Source organism: Salvelinus fontinalis, chromosome 13 (genome assembly GCF_029448725.1).
Source record: "Salvelinus fontinalis isolate EN_2023a chromosome 13, ASM2944872v1, whole genome shotgun sequence".
Taxonomy (NCBI): domain Eukaryota; kingdom Metazoa; phylum Chordata; class Actinopteri; order Salmoniformes; family Salmonidae; genus Salvelinus; species Salvelinus fontinalis.
The window spans coordinates 40,291,881-40,311,145 of NC_074677.1; the positions used below are offsets into that span (position 1 = coordinate 40,291,881).

At 41.7% G+C, this 19,265-nt stretch overlaps 2 protein-coding genes across 3 annotated transcripts in view; both read right to left on the reverse strand.

Moving 5' to 3' along the window:
* Window positions 1–6,952: 6,952 nt before the first annotated feature.
* Window positions 6,953–12,495, reverse strand: LOC129868666 (steroid receptor RNA activator 1-like). The gene is made up of 5 exons (XM_055942841.1): window positions 12,390–12,495; window positions 10,077–10,205; window positions 9,618–9,889; window positions 9,349–9,457; window positions 6,953–7,661 (listed from the first exon to the last, which is right to left on the reverse strand). Exons 1-5 carry the CDS (start codon window positions 12,418–12,420, stop codon window positions 7,474–7,476), a joined length of 729 nt encoding a protein of 242 aa, XP_055798816.1. The 5' UTR covers window positions 12,421–12,495; the 3' UTR covers window positions 6,953–7,473.
* A 208-nt stretch (window positions 12,496–12,703) lies between these two features.
* The window catches only part of LOC129868662 (amyloid-beta A4 precursor protein-binding family B member 3-like), a 29,146-nt gene continuing 22,584 nt past the window's right edge, over window positions 12,704–19,265 (reverse strand). For both annotated transcript variants that reach the window (XM_055942838.1, XM_055942837.1), the window contains 6 exons: window positions 17,605–17,719; window positions 17,401–17,488; window positions 17,188–17,271; window positions 15,662–15,777; window positions 15,115–15,294; window positions 12,704–14,847 (listed from right to left, as the gene is read on the reverse strand). In XM_055942838.1, coding sequence (XP_055798813.1) covers window positions 14,620–14,847; window positions 15,115–15,294; window positions 15,662–15,777; window positions 17,188–17,271; window positions 17,401–17,488; window positions 17,605–17,719 — 811 coding nt within the window. In that variant the 3' untranslated portion in view covers window positions 12,704–14,619. The remainder of the gene's footprint in view (window positions 14,848–15,114; window positions 15,295–15,661; window positions 15,778–17,187; window positions 17,272–17,400; window positions 17,489–17,604; window positions 17,720–19,265) is intronic.

Sequence of the window (19,265 nt, forward strand, 5' to 3'; positions counted from 1 at the left end):
CCCACTACTTGACCACACCTGATCTTAATGAGTGCTTGTTTCCTTTGAAATTGGGTCTGTTTTAATATACAAAACTGTTCATTTTAGTATGAGTAAAAAAAAAAACATGGCATGCTATTTCCGTCCATGTGGCACAGTGGCCTAAATCCATGTATAGAGAACAGAAGATCATAGGTTTGAATCTCACTGACGCACTGCCACAATAGAAAAATATGTGCGTTTGCATGATTAATGCCTAAGGAAATTAATTTCCATGTGTCCTATCTGTGCTTGGAGTTCAAAACAGTTAACCTAAGCTAGCAGTGTTAATACAAGTCTTATTGAAACATTCAGTGAAAGTTAAGGAAATTATTTTAAAAACTCAAAATAACCTTTAATTTCCATTCTCAGAACGTTGATAAAACTTCCTAGGAAAACTTTCAGGAAACCATAGTAAAACGTTCTCAGAACCACTCAAAAATTTCAATTTTACTGGTAAGGAAACTTATGGCTTCGTTCCTAGAACCAATGGGAAACCAAAAACACACGTTCCCACAACTTCCAAGGAACCATATGTGCTAGCTGGGTTGGTTGCATGTCAGGGAGTTTGGCAACAGACTATGGGAACCAGACCATGGTGCGTGATGTGTTCACAACACCTTCTCCAATCACAAAAGAAAGGCAATGAAAACACACACCCCTGCAGTGGAAATGGATCTGGGACCTTCGTCTCAAATTCCTCATACCCGCCATATGTGTTCGGAACAATAAACACACTACATCGAGGTCAATTGCAGAGAGATCTAATTCCTTTCTGGCTTGTGTCTGTAGAAACTGCCATCCACAGTTGGTACTCTAAACCAGCTCATTCCTCTGTACAGAAACGTGACAGCGTAGCTAAACTGAGTGATAGTATCTTTTGTTTGTGATTTTCAAAACAGTTTGGTTTATACATACAGAGTAGAGACAGTACTTGAGACAGGAAGGTTGACTTCACTTTTTATCAAGGGTTATTTGTTTTCTTAGAGGAGAGGTCACATCGTTTTGTTTTTACAAGGTTAAATACTCTGAATGTCACTACAAGGAAAAGCCATTGTATTTCAAGGCTGCACCTCAATCTTACATAAAGTGTCTATCGTCTTATGAAATGTAATTTTCTCTTCCTGCCTTGTGTTGCTCTTAAACCTGGAGCATTCATTAATCCATCAACAGGTGCTATTATTGGGGGTGAGGAATGGATAGACACACAATTCTCTTGGCATAAATTGTGGTAAAGACACTATGTATTGCCCGGCCAGTACACTCAAGTCTGAATCTGCAATGTGAAGTCTTAATAATCGTCACGAAATCATCTGAATAAACAACTGACTGCAGCAACCTTTGATTTGGATAAACATTATGTGATGCTGGACACGTTCATTCACGTTCTCACCTCATGAAAAACAACTGACAGAGAGAAGTATAAATGGGCAGTATAAGGGTGGATTTACATGATTAAAATATGTCTAGTGAGATCTCGCTCTTCAACATCAGCCTTGGATGTGGTGTGGCCAAAGCTACATTCCTGCTTCATGTGTGTGTGCACCTATTAGCATACTGTAAATAGAATATAGACAAACTAAGTAAGGATAGCAATTCAAACTGCACACGTGCTTCTCATCTAAACCATATTGCAGTTGATAAACGCAACGATTGACACATTTTAAAATCCTGCGTGCAGTTCTAAAGAAATCGCTAACTAGCGTTAGCACATTGACTGGAAGTCTATGGGTATCCGCAAGCACACTAAAAGATACCCATACACGTCCAGTCCTTGTGCTAACGCTAGTTAGCATTGGCTAGGGAAACTACCTCCAACTTCCTTCATACTGGACACAGAGACATAAAAATGGTTCACCTGACTCTGTTTGAAGTAGATCAAGGGTCTCATTGACAAAATCCGGAAGTGTCCCGTTAAAAGGTAATTAGGGTAATTATTGGGAAAGGGAAAGGTGGATACCTAGTCAGTTGGACCCGAGATGTGTCTTCCGCATTTAAACCAACCCCTCTGAATCAGAGGTAGTGTGGGAGACGTCGCTTAAAAGTGAGATTTCAATCTAAATCTCTCTCTTTACCCAAGTATCTCTCCTGGATCTACTTTGTGTCGTCAAAGTAGCGTAGTGTAAAGAGGCCCTAAGATTGCAACCAGCTGTCTACATTCAAAAGTGAGATGTAGCAATAAAGAGATCGGAAGTGTATTAGTGCTGCTAGGGGTATGTATATGAGTGCTTATTGAGGCCTCAGCAGTCACCACCACAGCGGGAGAGAGAGAGAGAGAGTGACTGTTGCTTTGCCACTCATGTCTGGAGAGAGGGAGTTTAATAGCCCAGCAGTATTACTGTGATTGGGTGTCGGTTCTCCTTTCAGTCAGTTCACAGCAGCAACAGCGTGAGACGACCAGTCTCACAGTATCTTTACATATACAACCAAATGGGGCTGAGGGGGAATAGAATGATGGCTTTCCTGTCAATTTCCTTTTCAACCACCACCTGTTCAAACACAGAGGTCTCTTGAGACAGACACCCATGTTTAAGGAAATATTATTGATTTCTGTGAAACTAGCCCGTGGAGCTCTGTCTGTTTCTCTCTAAGGAAATGTGGTCTAGTACCCCTTCTGCTTGAAGCTATTTGTCAGTGAAGATATGATTGGGAGTGTATGTATTTGTCAGTGAAGATACACTCCCAATCATATGTATTTGTCAGTGAAGGTACACTCCCACCATATGTATTTGGACAGTGAAGATACACTCCCACCATATGTATTTGTCAGTGAAGGTACACTCCCACCATATGTATTTGGACAGTGAAGATACACTCCCACCATATGTATTTGTCAGTGAAGGTACACTCCCACCATATGTATTTGGACAGTGAAGATACACTCCCACCATATGTATTTGTCAGTGAAGATACACTCCCACCATATGTATTTGTCAGTGAAGATACACTCCCACCATATGTATTTGTCAGTGAAGGTACACTCCCAGCATATGTATTTGTCAGTGAAGGTACACTCCCAATCATATGTATTTGTCAGTGAAGATAGGGGCGGCAGGGTAGCCTAGTGGTTAGAGCGTTGGGCTAGTAACTGAAAGGTTGCAAGTTCAAATCCCCGAGCTGACAAGGTACAAATCTGTCGTTCTGCCCCTGAACAAGGCAGTTAACCCACTGTTCCTAGGCCGTCATTGAAAATAAGAGTTTGTTCTTAACTGACTTGCCTAGTTAAATAAAAAAAAAAAGGTTAAATGTAAGTCGCTCTGGATAAGAGCGTCTGCTAAATGACTTAAATGTAAATGTAAATGTAAGATACACTCCCAATCATATGTATTTGTCAGTGAAGATACACTCCCAATCATATGTATTTGTCAGTGAAGGTACACTCCCAATCATATTTATTTGTCAGTGAAGGTACACTCCCAATCATATTTGTCAGTGAAGGTACACTCCCACCATATGTATTTGTCAGTGAAGATACACTCCCACCATATGTATTTGTCAGTGAAGATACACTCCCACCATATGTATTTGTCAGTGAAGATACACTCCCACCATATGTATTTGTCAGTGAAGATACACTCCCAATCATATGTATTTGTCAGTGAAGATACACTCCCAATCATATGTATTTGTCAGTGAAGATACACTCCCACCATATGTATTTGTCAGTGAAGATACACTCCCACCATATGTATTTGTCAGTGAAGATACACTCCCACCATATGTATTTGGACAGTGAAGATACACTCCCACCATATGTATTTGGACAGTGAAGCTACACTCCCACCATATGTATTTGGACAGTGAAGCTACACTCCCACCATATGTATTTGGACAGTGAAGCTACACTCCCACCATATGTATTTGGACAGTGAAGCTACACTCCCACCATATGTATTTGGACAGTGAAGATACACTCCCGCCATATGTATTTGGACAGTGAAGATACACTCCCACCATATGTATTTGGACAGTGAAGATACACTCCCACCATATGTATTTGGACAGTGAAGATACACTCCCACCATATGTATTTGGACAGTGAAGATACACTCCCACCATATGTATTTGGACAGTGAAGATACACTCCCACCATATGTATTCGGACAGTGAAGGTACACTCCCACCATATGTATTCGGACAGTGAAGGTACACTCCCAATCATATGTATTTGGACAGTGAAGATACACTCCCACCATATGTATTTGGACAGTGAAGATACACTCCCACCATATGTATTTGGACAGTGAAGATACACTCCCAATCATATGTATTTGGACAGTGAAGATACACTCCCACCATATGTATTTGGACAGTGAAGATACACTCCCACCATATGTATTTGGACAGTGAAGATACACTCCCACCATATGTATTTGGACAGTGAAGATACACTCCCAATCATATGTATTTGGACAGTGAAGATACACTCCCAATCATATGTATTTGGACAGTGAAGATACACTCCCACCATATGTATTTGGACAGTGAAGATACACTCCCAATCATATGTATTTGGACAGTGAAGATACACTCCCAATCATATGTATTTGGACAGTGAAGATACACTCCCACCATATGTATTTGGATAGTGAAGATACACTCCCACCATATGTATTTGGACAGTGAAGATACACTCCCACCATATGTATTTGGACAGTGAAGATACACTCCCACCATATGTGGTGGCATTTGCAGTTTGTTTTGAGTTGTTTTGCCTCGTAGTAAAAGATGACAGTATAGACTGGCTGTGACTGTGAGGCTGATTGAGCTGTGATGTGAATGCTGTAATACATTTGACACACTGCATCTCCCGCTACAAGAAACAGTGCAAATAAAAAAATAAAAACTGTTGAACACATTTAAACACACAGAACTGTTGAACAAATAACAAAGATGAGCATTTTCTAAAGAGATAAAAAAAAGGGAACGTTTGCAACAGTTGATCCTATACTGTAGGTGGTGGTAGACCTCATAAAAAAAAAAATTAGAGTTCCTCAACACACAGTGGAGACCTAAGATCTCGGCAAGATGCAAACAAATTGCATCAGTTACCTCGAGAATGAAACTGCTTGTGGATGGAACTGTGTCCGACCATGTTAATGCGTTCACATTTGCCAAGATGTTGGAATGTGTGACGCAAGTTAACTTTCTGGAATGAAAACAGCCCCCCCCCCCCCCCCCCCACACAATAATCAGAAGAATCCGAAGACGGTGTTTCACCTTTCAATACATGATTGCTTGGGTGGGAAAACATCCGATACAACAGCCAATCGCAACTAGCTTCTCAGGACTTGAGTTGTGATGCACTGGTGTGGTGTGATGTGTGCATTAAAGCGGCAATCCGCAGTTTGAACAATAACAAAGCGGCACCCTGCCACTGATTTGGTAAACAGCTGAGGGATGGGGCTGGAATAATGTAACCACTCTCAAAATCCTTGTCAGAGCTTTGGATACAAGGACTTACCATCCATGATATCATCATTATAGTTGCGGGTATACAGTGTTTGTTTAGATTTACATTGAGTTAAAACAAGCTTATATTTTGTGTTCTGATGGGGTAGGACAACTAAGCTCATAAGTTATTTCCTTCAAGAATCAAAAGAGTATACATCATTCATTTAAAAGTCTAAAAATAAATGTACCAACTACAGATTGCCCCTTAAGTAACACAAGAGCATTTCTCAACCTCCACAGCAAGTGTCTGCTTGCACTGTAGACTATACAGTGTTTGTTGAAATCAACACAGTAAATCCACATTCCTGTCATTATATTCAAGTTCACTTCCCTGTATTTCTTATGTTAAGGTTTTCACCAAATAAATAAATACATACAGGGAGTGAGTTTGGCATATGGCATTGTGACAAGACTTGCTGCCAGAGCTGTTATACTGCCAGCCTTACATGATTAGTCAGAGTTTACTACAGTAAGCAAAGCAGACACTATTGTTAATGTGTACACAGTACAGGTAATGTAGAGATGATATCAGTGAGAAGTGTTGGCCTGCAGCTCCCAGGAAGACAGGTAACATGATTATAGCCCTATGATTATAGCACCTGGCTCTTCAGTGCCAGAGAGACACAGTGTGGGAATTAGTAAACACAGATTCTACTGAAAAATCTCAACCCTGCAACATGCAATCCCGATCTCTCCCAACACACAACCCAAGCTCTCCCAGCCATACTGTATTATTCAAATCAGCAGCTGTAAACCAAGCACAGGAGATCTGAATAAACTATGCTGTGATCAGAGAGGAAAAGCTCTCCTCATTTAAACCCACTTCTCTACAACAACGACAAAGGAGAAGAGATGCAGATGGCGCCGTGACTTAATTGAAACATTCCAACTTTACTCCAACATGATCTAATCTTTTATGGGTAGACTGGAACAATAAAAGGATAATGTGATGACATTATCCATGAGTTCACATCAATTACTGTCTCACTTAGCAACAATAAAACAGTGTTGCTGTCACAGACCTCGGACGATCAAAACAAAGCCACGCCTCATTCATGGTGGCTAGTCCTCTAGCGCTATAAAATGAAGACATAAAATCGTGTGTAACCCTTCCTATAAAGTGCCCAAGTTTCTCTAGATATCATAGCCAGAACACTGTCATCAGTGAAAAACAAAGCCTAAGACGCCACCTTCTGGTGGCTTCTCCTTGCATCCGTCTCCATGGAGGTAGACACGTCAGAAAAGCTGGAAGAACGGAACTTCCTCATTGTCTAACTACAGAACCGACATAAATAACAGTTCGTGACATCAACCTACTGCTGCATAAAAATACATTAAAAAAGGAATACTTCCACCACAAATCAGATTTATTTGGTCTTATCGTGTACGATACACATGTAATGCAATGCCACCGTCAACAGAAGCAGGCCGCAGGCTTTACAGCATTCTTATTGCTCTTATGATTATGTACATGGGGGGGGGGGGGGGGGGGGGGGGGGATAAGTCATTGAAAACTGTAGGCTAAACCAGGAATAATACATTGGGCCTTGTGTACAATCAAAGCAATATTAGCTCCAGTAAAATACTGTTCACAAGGCTGTCCAAGGGAGGTTATAGTATTTCATAGTACTGACACTTCTGACAGAAGCACTTTAACCAAACAAGACACCATAGGGAAAGGCTGTATCAAACGTAAACAATCGACATAAAACAGGGATAAAAGTATCTTTGTATTGTCAGAATTGGTGGAGCTCGGTAATAGCGATACACTGCAATCAAAGGCAATTCATTAAAAAACTCCCCCCCCAAAAATGTATAAGCCCATTGCATAATTACAGGAAAACCATGTCAAAATATGTGGAATCTCGACATACAAAAGCAAAAGACAGAGTAAGCCTAAAAGTTGAATTTCAATGGCTTTCACATAGACGTCCGAGAGTCCTCACGGTTCCACAACCTAACAGATAAGTTCCAAAAGTGTCATTATTGATCTAGTCAGAGTTAGCTGTGCTTGCTGGTGTCCAGACTCTGGTCTACTTCCTGTGTGTGCAGGAGGTCCGGGTTTAAGTTGCGTGTTTCGGCGATGAGACGTTTGACCCCCACCATCCACTGACTGACCTCGTTAACATGGTCCACTATCAGAGCCCGGTGGATCTCATCAGCAGCGTCCCAGTTACAACTCTTCAACTCTGACAGGAGCATAAAGACAGGAGCGTCGCAGACGTGGTTAGGTCATTTGAACATTCGTTTGTCACATTTGTTTCATATAAAAATGGCGGGTGACCCATTTAAATCAGAGATTTAAACTGCTGAGGGACCAAAAAGGTGACACTTTTTTTGTTGTTGCACTGAAACATGCAAAGAAAATCCCTGCTAGGGGGAAATGCAGGTTTTAACTAATTAAACAACAAAGAATATGATCTACGTGATCAGTCTCTGTGTGTAAAATAAAAAGTGGTTCATGTGAACCTCAATCACAGCTAAAAAAAAATGATAAAAGAAAGCAATCCAATGTTATTTGTTGCCTAGACTTTACTGCAAATGACACTCAAGTCTTGAGAGAAAACAATACACTAATACTGCAGTTAGCCAAGACAGCCTTTATAATAGAACGCGTGTGACCACACACACATCTAAATATTGCACTTAGGGGGAAAAAACATCTTAAAGTAGAAATAGAATGCCTGTTTGTTTCATTCTATTTTTGCTCTATTATAGTGGCCACTATAGTAGATATTGATCAAGTACACAAGGCTACATGTGTGCAAAAAAACGTTTACAGAGTAAAATGTATTTTAATAATCCCCCTAAAAGTCACACACACACACACACACATGCTGTCAAGTTCAACAACAAAAAGAATACATTTGGGCTACACTGCACATTATGACATTGTACACTTTCTGCAGAGAGTACACCTGGCATACCCCTTTTTATATACGGTATTGCAAAAGTGAGAAAGAGGGAAAGTGTGTGGTGTTCCTTTCACCTCTATAGTGGCATCCTGTTTAAGCCAGACCCAGCTACACTCGATCCCTGAATTCACTTGTTTAACAAGCAACGCCTCATTTTCACCTAATTCTCTCATTCTGAAAATTAACCACATACCATAGAGGGAAAACATTAGTTCACAGATAGTAGTTAGTTAACTTTTCACACAGATTGCCAGGGTCCAGTAAGCAACTAACGAGTTATAACTTGAAGAACGGCAAGGAGTCTTATAATGTTGCCAGTTAATACTATAACGAATTGGTTCGGTTACTAACGTTGGCTCATCTGATGTTGTAACGTTAGCTAGCTGTCTGACTTCATTAGCCAGCTAATTTTCACACCATAAACTCAATTATTTGATCAGTTAGTAAGTCGTCTTATTTTGCTCAACATTTCTCTGGCCAGCTAACGGAGAATTCGATCCAGCTAACGTTAGCAAGATACTTAACCATGCTAATACTTGTTCCACCACACTTTCTCCCTCCTTTCAAACTCTCCAAATGCCAGTTGTTTTTCGGTTACAGCTCATGAAGTACACTTCATCACCTTCTCAACCCCGTCTCCGTGGTCAGGCTTCTCACCTACCTCTTCGTTATCGTTAAGGGGACGTGCTGCTAGATAACGGGAAAGCTGATGCTGTGACTAGCAAATGGGTTGTCTCTTCTCTCCAGTCACGTGCTGCATTCTGTTAAGTGAACGATGGGCTGAGCCTTGGATACAGTCAGTATTGCGCCAAACGCGCATTACCCTATTGCATACAGCCAGTAGTGATCCACCCCCCCCCAAAATATACACGAATGACGTAGGTCACTAGTTTGCATCCCTGATTTATTTTTCATCAGTAGAAATATGACCTCATCTATCAAACTATACAGGTTCTCCTACCTTGCACCAGTCCATTCATTCTTCTCCTAACAGGAAGTGACAGCTTCCCAGATTTCCACATGTCCTCAAAGAGCTTCAGACGCTTCGCCACATCATTACACACCTGTTTCTGCAAGGTGCACAATAAAAAATTCAGCAATTTGGTTAGCAAAGCAGTGAGTGTCATTTCAAACAGTGCACTGCACCATATCACAGCTACATACAACATGCTATTTGTAATTGGTTTGCCAACTGTGGCTGGGAATTAGAGCTATAGAAATCATTCTTACTTTGACTGTGTGTCTACAAGCTGTCAGTGCCCAGTTGAGAAGAGTGACTACATCGTCGACATCTGGCTCACTCTCTGATTGGCTACTGGAAGAGTCTGTGTGCTCTACCACAGGGAAAGGTGGTGGAGGTGTGGCCATCATCATCACCCCAACAAGAGGTGCTGCGACAGGACATGGGCGAGGGGGCGTGTTCATACTACATGGAGGGGCCAGTGGGTTGGTAGGAGGAGTCATTGGAGCTGTTCGGGAAGGAAAATCTCCTAGGACAGGACCTGTGGATAAATAGAACCAGGATGAGTCATTATCTGCTCTGACAGTCTGGGGAAAGTACAGTCATCAGAAAGACAATCTCACAACCCCTGAGTAAACATCAAAAGTACCAAGGTACTCAAAAGATCAATGAATTTAAACCATGTTCAAGGCACAATTTCCAATTCTCTGCCAAAGTCTAGAACGTACAAGGGGATCCTGTGAGTTGAGGTGGGGGCACTCTCTTGTTGAGAGGGGTCCTCTTGGGACCACCTTGTGCTGCTGTCTGCAAACCATAGGAAAACTGTGGAGGGTCATTCCAGCCCCGCTCCTGATTACCTTAAAAGGCAAAGAGGGTTTTATTTATTTTTTAAACTACCAATTTACTAACTACTCATTAGCAGCTAGCACACACGCACACAGTTGAAGTCGGAAGTTTCCATACACCTTACCTAAATACGTTTAAACTCAGTTTCACAATTCCTGACATTTAATCCTAGTAAAAATTCCCTGTCTTAGCTCAGTTAGGATCACCACTTCATTTTAAGAATGTGAAATGTCAGAATAATAGTAGAGAGATTGTAATATTTCAGCTTTTATTTCTTTCATCACATTCCCAGTGGGTCAGAAGTTTACATACACTCAATTAGTATTTGGTAGCATTGCCTTTAAATTGCTTAACTTGGGTCAAACGTTTCAGGTAGCCTTCCACAAGCTTCCCACAATAAGTTGGGTGAATTTTGGCCTATTCCTCCTGACATAGCTCTTGTAACTGAGTCAGGTTCTTATGCCTCCTTGCTCACGCACACTTTTTCAGTTCTGCCAACAAATGTTCTATAGGTTTGAGGTCAGGGCTTTGTGATGGCCACTCCAATACCTTGAGTTTGTTGTCCTATAGCCATTTTGACACGACTTTGGAAGTATGCTTAGGGTCATTGTCCATTTGGAAGACCCATTTGCGACCAAGCTTTAATTTCCTGACTGACTGAACCCTGGTCCCGTGTGGCTCAGTTGGTAGAGCATGGCGCTTGCAACGCCAGGGTTATGGGTTCAATTCCCACGGGGGGACCAGGGTTCAATTCCCACGGGGGGACCAGGATGAATATGTATGAACTTTCCAATTTGTAAGTCGCTCTGGATAAGAGCGTCTGCTAAATGACTTAAATGTAAATGATGTCTTGAGATGTTGCTTCAATATATCCACATAATTTTCCATCCACATCATTTTCCATCGTCATGATGCCATCTATTTTGTGAAGTGCATCAGTCCCTCCTGCAGCAAAGCACCCCCACAACATGATGTTGCCACCCCGTGCTTCACGGTTGGGATGGTGTTCTTCGGCTTGCAAGCGTCCCCCTTTTTCCTCCAAATATAACAAGGGTCATTATGGCCAAACAGTTCTATTTTTGTTTCATCAGACCAGAGGACATTTCTCCAAAAGGTACAATCTTTGTCCCCATGTGCAATTGCAAACCGTAGTCTGACTTTTTTATGGTGGTTTTGGAGCAGTGGCTTCTTCCTGTGGATATAGATACTTTTGTACCGGTTTCCTCCAGCATCTTCACAAGGTCCTTTGCTGTTGTCCTGGGATTGATTTTCACTTTTCGCACCAAAGTATGTTCATCTCTAGGAGACAGAACGCGTCTCCTTCCTGAGCGGTATGACGACTGCGTGGTCCCATTGTGTTTAAACTTGCGTACTATTGTACAGATGAACGTGGTACCTTCAGGCATTTGGAAATTGCTCCCAAGGATGAACCAGACTTGTGGGGGTCTACAATTCATTTTCTGAGGTCTTGGCTGATTTCTTTAGAGTTTCCCATGATGTCAATTAAAGAGACACTGAGTTTAAAGGTAGCCCTTGAAATAGATCCACAGGTACACCTCCAATTGACTCAAATCAAAAGCTTCTAAAGCCATGACATTTTCTGGAATTTTCCAAGCTGCTTAAAGGCACAATCCACTTAGTGTATGTAAACTTCTGACCCACTGGAATTGTGATACAGTGAATAATAAGTGAAATAATCTGTCTGTAAACAATTGTTGGAAAAATTATTTGTGTCATACACAAACTAGATGTCCTAACAGACTTGCCAAAACTATAGTTTGTTAACAAGAAATGTGTGGAGTGGTTGAAAAACGAGTTTTAATGACTCCAACCTAAGTGTATGTAAACTTCCGATTTGAGCTGAACATGAACATGAAACTGATTATGTTTATAATCATGATCAACATCATGTGATAACGTTACCTGTAGTCACGCTCAAATTAGATGTCATAAAGCAGTGGGGAAATAACTCAAGTGAAGAGGTAGTGTAAAGTCTATGCAAACGCATCTTCAAGATATTTTGACAACTTTGTTAGCAAGAGAGCAATGTAGTTTGATAGTTACTGCTAGCTAGCTTGTCTTCAAACTAGCTTGCATTATAACCCTAGCACAGTTGCAGTACACTGATGTCTATCGTTAGCGAACTTTTCTCGCTAAATAAACAAAGTAGAACTATTCAATTGGACAGAACATACCTGGTTTGATGTAAAGGTCCTCCGCCTCCATGGCTTCTTTTCTTCTTTCATATACAACAAATCAACTTGTTTTCCGGGACACGTGGACAGGATGTTGAACATTGACATTACGCATGTCCGGTTGGTCAATAGAATAGAATGGAGTAAATTAGTAAATTTTTCTGGTCTAGTAAACAGTGGATGACTTAATGTAGAGCAAAGTGCCCAGATTCTGGGTAATGAGACTAGACTTCATGTTGAAATAAAAGGCTCTTTCTTTGTAAGAGGAGTTGAAGTTGAACTTTGATAAACGTAACACACAAAAAAACAGAACAGGATTTCCAAGCAATTTATTATTCCAGCATAGACCACCACAGTGTGGACCTAGTGAGGTATAACTGCGCGAAATAATCACAATTTAAAATAGTTTGCATTTACATGACATCCTATTTTCTTTTGTGCTAAAATATTGCAAATATATAGAGACATATGTATTTACTAGTAGTATAAATAGCAAAAACCAAAAAAATCTCAAGGTGCTACATTAGCATTTTTATGACATTACCTCTCCCAAGTTCTCCTGGATAAAACGGATTTCACTTCTCCATCCATGTTATTTTACGCCAAAGCTCCACCTTTTCATTCTTCCAACTTTGACATGAACCTTCCACTAATATGGAGACCTGAGTTATTTTCTCATATAATATATATTTAGAATGGGGGAAGAGGAGCTGTTGCATATCGGTAATATATAGCATGACCTCTCTGAAGTGCCATTCCTTTTATGTGCCCAAGTGTTTCACAGCATACAGACAGCATACAGTGGGCCGGCCTACTGTCGCAAGTGACTTTGAAAATCAGCATGCAATAAACCAAGTGCCTTTCACCCCCCCCCCCCCCCCATACTTAATTCAATGCAGTGCAAATAAATCTGTATTTTGGGGGGAATCACAAAAGTGATATCAATTCAGTGTGTTTTGGTGTTTTCTCAAGTGAACATGCTGTTTAGCGTGTCTTTCAATAGGAACAACATAACACGGGCTTTCAGTGGTGGGGACTGGTTGAATTTAGAGTTTAGTCATTGACTTGATTTCTAAGTGTTTTCAGTTTTACTAGTGAGAGTCAAGTCTTTTTTTTCTCTTCATTGCCAATAGCATGGAAAGTACCTGAGCAAAGCATTTCATTCCCAAGCGTGTGCGAAAGCATGCAGTGCTTCTGTAGAGCTTCAGGGGACTGTCTACATACCTTTCTAAATCTTTTTTTTTATTTTTTTACACTTTTATGCGTTTTGTGCTGCATGTACTAACACAAACTTTTTTCAGAACAGAACTAAAACACCTTCTCTTTCACTCTAATGTGAAGACCACTGTGGCACTGGCGCCACTCCTGAATCCTGCTTAATAAAGGGATTCTTTCTGAGTATGCTGCATCAAAATTGTACCAAAGCCCAGATCTGATTGGACTTCATTTGCTGTTGACAAACTGGGGTCTCGGATGTTCATCGGTCTGATTCTCGATTTTGCCACGTCTAATTTGAATAATGGAGGAATATATAGTGTGATATCTTCTCTCCCATCTTTATGATGCCTAATCTGACATTTGAAATCTATTTGTTGTCAACTGTCAGAGGGACTATAGGCTATAAATTGACACACTTATATGAATATATCTGAAGTTAAAGATCCCTTTACATTTATTAGAAAGAACAGTATAGGTATTTAACACAACCTACCTAGCTACATTGATTGTACAAGAATGAGGTCACTGTTACATTTTGCTGATGTTCAATATCAGAAAACTATATTAAAGAGTAGTCAATTACTGCACCATATTTTTTGCTACTGTATGCTTCACTTAGAACCAGGGAGCCATTGTTGTGTATTTGATGGCATTTTGCAATAAAAGTACAAGATCCTAATGACCTAAACTCTTCCTTGACAAGAAAGGTGTGGAATGTGAGAGTACAGCACCTCAGTGTTCTTTTCTAAATCTGTACCACAAACCAGCCTAGTTGAGATATGTTGTATACCCAAAGAAACACAGTAGAAGCAGATATGCAGCACGTTTGTTTTGTTTAGGATAATGGTCATCCCCTGCCTGGTCAAATAGAAACTCAGCTGGCCTTCAATCTTCACATTCTAATGGCTGGTTATACATCTGTTATACATTCTACCCTTCCCCTAAAACTGATTTGCCGTACCTCCCTTTACCCAAGTCCCCTTCCCTCACTCGCTCCCTCCCTATCTGGTTGCTATGGTGTGGAAACTGCTGACTGTTTATTTCGGAAAGTCTCAAAAAACGCCAGCATGCCCTTTTTGGCTGTGGAGGAGCCAGTCATGGGTGGGGACAGTCCTTGGTGAAGGGGAGCTGGGAAAGTGAAGCCGTCCATGGAGTTGGCCCTCTTCACCTTGGAACCCGCCTGCCACATTTTGGACCTGGGTGGTGGAGTCTGGGCCACCAAGCACTTCTGGTACTGGACCTGCAGGGGGCACAATGGAGCCATGTTAAGCAGTGACCTTAACTTCTCTTTCATTTTAGAAAGATACCATACATGACTCATGGCTCTAGTACATTCTCTACCGTTACCTACTAATTCCATTAAAATATTCATCATTCAGCCATGATAGCATGTATAAATTCAAGTATTTTTCATGCTAGCTTCACCTCTGCGTCTACAGAAGCCATTTTGTACATTAGTTCTCCAGCCCTGTGTTTCATCCCTCAGGGTGACCCCTGAGTCACTCACCATGCACGCAGCCTGCACAGCCTCAGAGATGATCCCTGCGTCTGGCTCACACCAGAAAACATGACAATCAAACCGCTGCGTCCCGCCATCCACTATCACTGCAAAGGTGTGTGTGTCATGGCCCACACCCAGAAAGGTCAGGTAACGCACTTGACATTCCCAGAAGGGATCATCTCCATCCTGAAAGAGAAAGAGAAAGAGAGAGAGAGAAAGAGAGAGAGAAAGAGAGAGAGAAAGAGAGAGAGAAAGAGAGAGAGAAAGAGAGAGAGAAAGAGAGAGAGAAAGAGAAAGAGAGAGAGAGAAAGAGAAAGAGAGAGAGAAAGAGAAAGAGAAAGAGAGAGAGAGAGAAAAAGAGAGAGAGAGAGAGAGAGAAAGAGAAAGAGAAAGAGAGAGAGAGAGAGAGAGAGAGAGAAAGGGAGAGAGAGAAAGGGAGAGAAAGGGAGAAAGGAAGAGAGTGTAAGAGAGAGAATCAGGTGGACAGAGAAATGTAATCATTTCATTGGTTGGTCTGACCACTGCATTTACAGGTTTCCTGAGCACTCCTCACCTCTCCTTTCCAGAGTGAAAGCACAGTATCAGAGATGTGGATGACGATGGGCTCCCACTCGTCACTGTCTGAGGTGTTCATGATGCTCTCTATGGCCCGGTTCAGCACCTCCATACCTGCCAGAGGGTCTCACATAAAGCCCCTTAATAAAGCTGCTTCAGTAACAGCACAGTGACTTCTAAAAGTACTGCAAAACCAAGGTTACGGTTAGATCACCTGTTTTGAGAGAAAATGCTCCTAGCGTCAACTCTTCTTCATTGTAACACACAGTATGATCAAACGACCTTCCAGTGATTGCGAACCTATGCGATCATCCCCTCGGGTGTGTAATCGCCAATGACGACTAATGGCTTGTCATCATTAATAAGAAAACCTCTTTGGTAGCTACAATCTGCCTTTATTGCCTTGCAGAAAGCCTTTAGTCAACTGAAATTGGTACTTAACGCAGGTAAAACCAAGCATATGTTGTTTTCCAAAACGCTTAAAAATGTATCTGATGATTTATGCATATATACATTGATCGTGGGGCGCCTTTTAAATATCTGGGCATCTTGACGTTTAAGAAGTTAAGACTTAAAATGGGCTTCCTTTATAGGAATAGACCATGCCTTTCGTTAAATAGCAGAAAGCAAATAATTCAGTCGACATTCATACCGGTTATAGACTATGGCGATATTGTCTATATGCATGCAGCTGCCACTGTATTGAAGCCATTGAATGCAGTTTATTACAGGCAGCAGGTTCAGTGCACATTACTGCTTTCTGTATCAGAAAGTAGACTGGCCCTCTTAGAAGTCTCATAGATCATTGCATTGCACTCTTTTTGTATATAAAGCCCTCTTGCACTAACTTTCGCAGTACCGTACTTCATTGTTAACCTACAGACGTACGAGCTACCAGAACCGGGATCAGGGATGGCTAACTCTGGGGATCCCTTCTATCTCCACTGAGTTAGGTTAATCTGCTTTTCGTTTCTTTTCTTCTTCAACTTACTTGTGAAATAATCTCTGAAAGTTGAAAGGTTAAATAAAAACCTCAGTGGACCATAATATCTCAGACATAAAGCATCTGTGACTGGGCGTTTATGTCAGTTAGTCAGCTGATCCAGCTAACAACACCTTGATGGATGCTACCGTTTTGGAGCCTGTAATCAATAATTCATTTTCTGAAAGTGCCGTGTTACATACTGCGATACGACGCCTCGCCTGGGGACAGCCAACAACACAGTGAACCTGAGAGTTAGCTAGCCATGAGACGTGACTCTGCGTATTTGCTGAGGATAAAGAGACGATGTCTCGTTATCAAGCACCAATTTTAAACATGCCTGTGACTCCTGGCTGCTGTCTAATCCGCTATATCTGATGATGTGATATTACAGATCCTGTTCCCCTGTTGACTCTCAAGGTTGTTATAGGAAAGGGAACATTGGCTCGTTTAAAAAAATCTAGTTCAATAGATGACAAGTTTGATGGTATTTTGCCAGTTTAATAAATCAATAGGATGAGATTAGAATACAGTACACCTACCCATCGCCCTGGAGACAGGCAGGTTTCCGATGTACTGCACCTCAAACTTCTGCACCCTTTTCCTCATTGCATCCAGGAAGTCCACTGCAGCAAAAAATACGAATAAAATGTATCATGTGATTTCTGCCATATTATGGAGTTTACCATCCGTATAAACTACACATTGTAGCTGATGGGTTTCTGTGGGCTCTGAGCTCAGCCAGGCTACAGCACCTTGACGTGGCAGGTCCTCAGGGGAGATGTTCTCCATGGTGAGGGAGCGGGCCATAGATGGGCTTCTAGTCGTCTTCTCTGCCATGATCTGGATACACACACAGACACATCCTTCACACTGGCTCACTCTAGAATGAACCTAAATTACTACGATGGGCTAAAAGGGATGTTCAACCACTTCCTATGCTGGAAACCTTGGGTTACCTTTGAGGACATTTCATGCAAAGCCGTGGCGATGGTTTTTGCTGGGGCGTTACAGCGAAACACATGGCACTTCAGCATACAGGTGTCTTTGTCACTGGCCACAAAGGCAAAGTCTCTGTAAACGGTACAGAACACAAAGGCAAAGATTAGCACAGAGAACGGGCCTCTATATGTCTGGTTTGTGGGGAAGTCAACCGACTTCACAATTTATCTGGTGATCTGGTACTGTGTGTATGACAAGATAATAGCATTAGTATGAATGGAATGGAATTCAAAGCCATATTGAGTACACGTGACACATCAACCTATTGCTTCTTCTGCACGACTACTGTACCGCATGACCGCGTTGGTCCACTGAACTGAAACCAATGGTACACCAGCCAGTATCACGTAACAGTTGGTTTGGTGAAAATGCACAATCATCAAACGACTAAGCAACTGAGCCCTGAAGACAGCACAGGCTCTCGCAACATTGATGCTATCAGTTCCATTCTGGCTCAACACATTGTGACCTCAGGCTGTGTCGCTCAGCAGCTGATAGGAGTAGGCCGTGTCAGATGTCAGGTCTATAAATACCAGTGATGCATATGGACAGACATTGTTCTCAGGACTTTGAGGAACAGGGACATGGAATACGTCGCCCTGTCACCAATTTCTAATATCAGAAAAGGATGCAAGAGATTCACGATCTCTTCTACGCTATAATCACATACCAGAGCAAAGATACTCAACTGACAAGTAGTTAGTTCATAAAGAACTGTTCTGTGTGCTATGTGCAGTTGCTAATTGGGGAAAAAGCTCAGTGGTCGCAGTTTGATGGCTTTATGTGGCTTTACGTGTGTAATTCTCTCTATAACATCCTTTGTGAGTTTTGAAAAGATCTTGAAATGACCTCGAGCAACAGTGCTGTTTTATAGTCCACAACTCTGGTGCACCAGAACATGCCGATGCCTGGGAAAAGAACTAAGATACCTGCAGAGTTTTAATTATTGAGGGAAAAGCGGGAATAACAGATGCGCTTCCCTTTTGGCATCGAAGGTGGGCCCACAAACGGTAGGGTGGGATCCTTCCTCTCTATTAAATCTCAGGGAACCACTCAAACAGATTGGCAGTCAGTGCAGGCCACTATGTCCTCTGATCTTGTCTACACAGCATCTCGCCACCACGTCACAAAGAAAGAGTGAATCTGCCTGCCTTCATCTGAGGCCGTGTGTGTGTATACAATACTCTGTATTCTGACCAGGGTGGAATGACAGCTATTTTATGACCGATGTAGCCGGCCCTAGCCTTTTGGGGGCCTTAAGCAAGATTTGGTTGCGGGGCCTCCCCACCTAGTGGGCAAAACCTTTTAGAGGCCCCCCTCTTGACAGCGGAGAGAACATTTGCCATTTTAAAGTACATTTCGTGCAATTCTACACAGTTCGCCATGGGGAGTAGAGAAAATGTTGCAGGTTTAAAGCAAGCTTTCATGCCATTCTACTCATTTTGCCATGCGGCAGAGAAAACATTTGTAGTTTTCCAGCTAATTTCTTGCAATTATACCCATTTTACCATGGGGTGGAGAGCACAGAAGGTTGGTAGCACCTTAATTGGGGAGAACGGGCTCGTGGTAATGACTAGGGCCAAATGAGTGGTATTGGTATCAAATACATGGTTTCCAG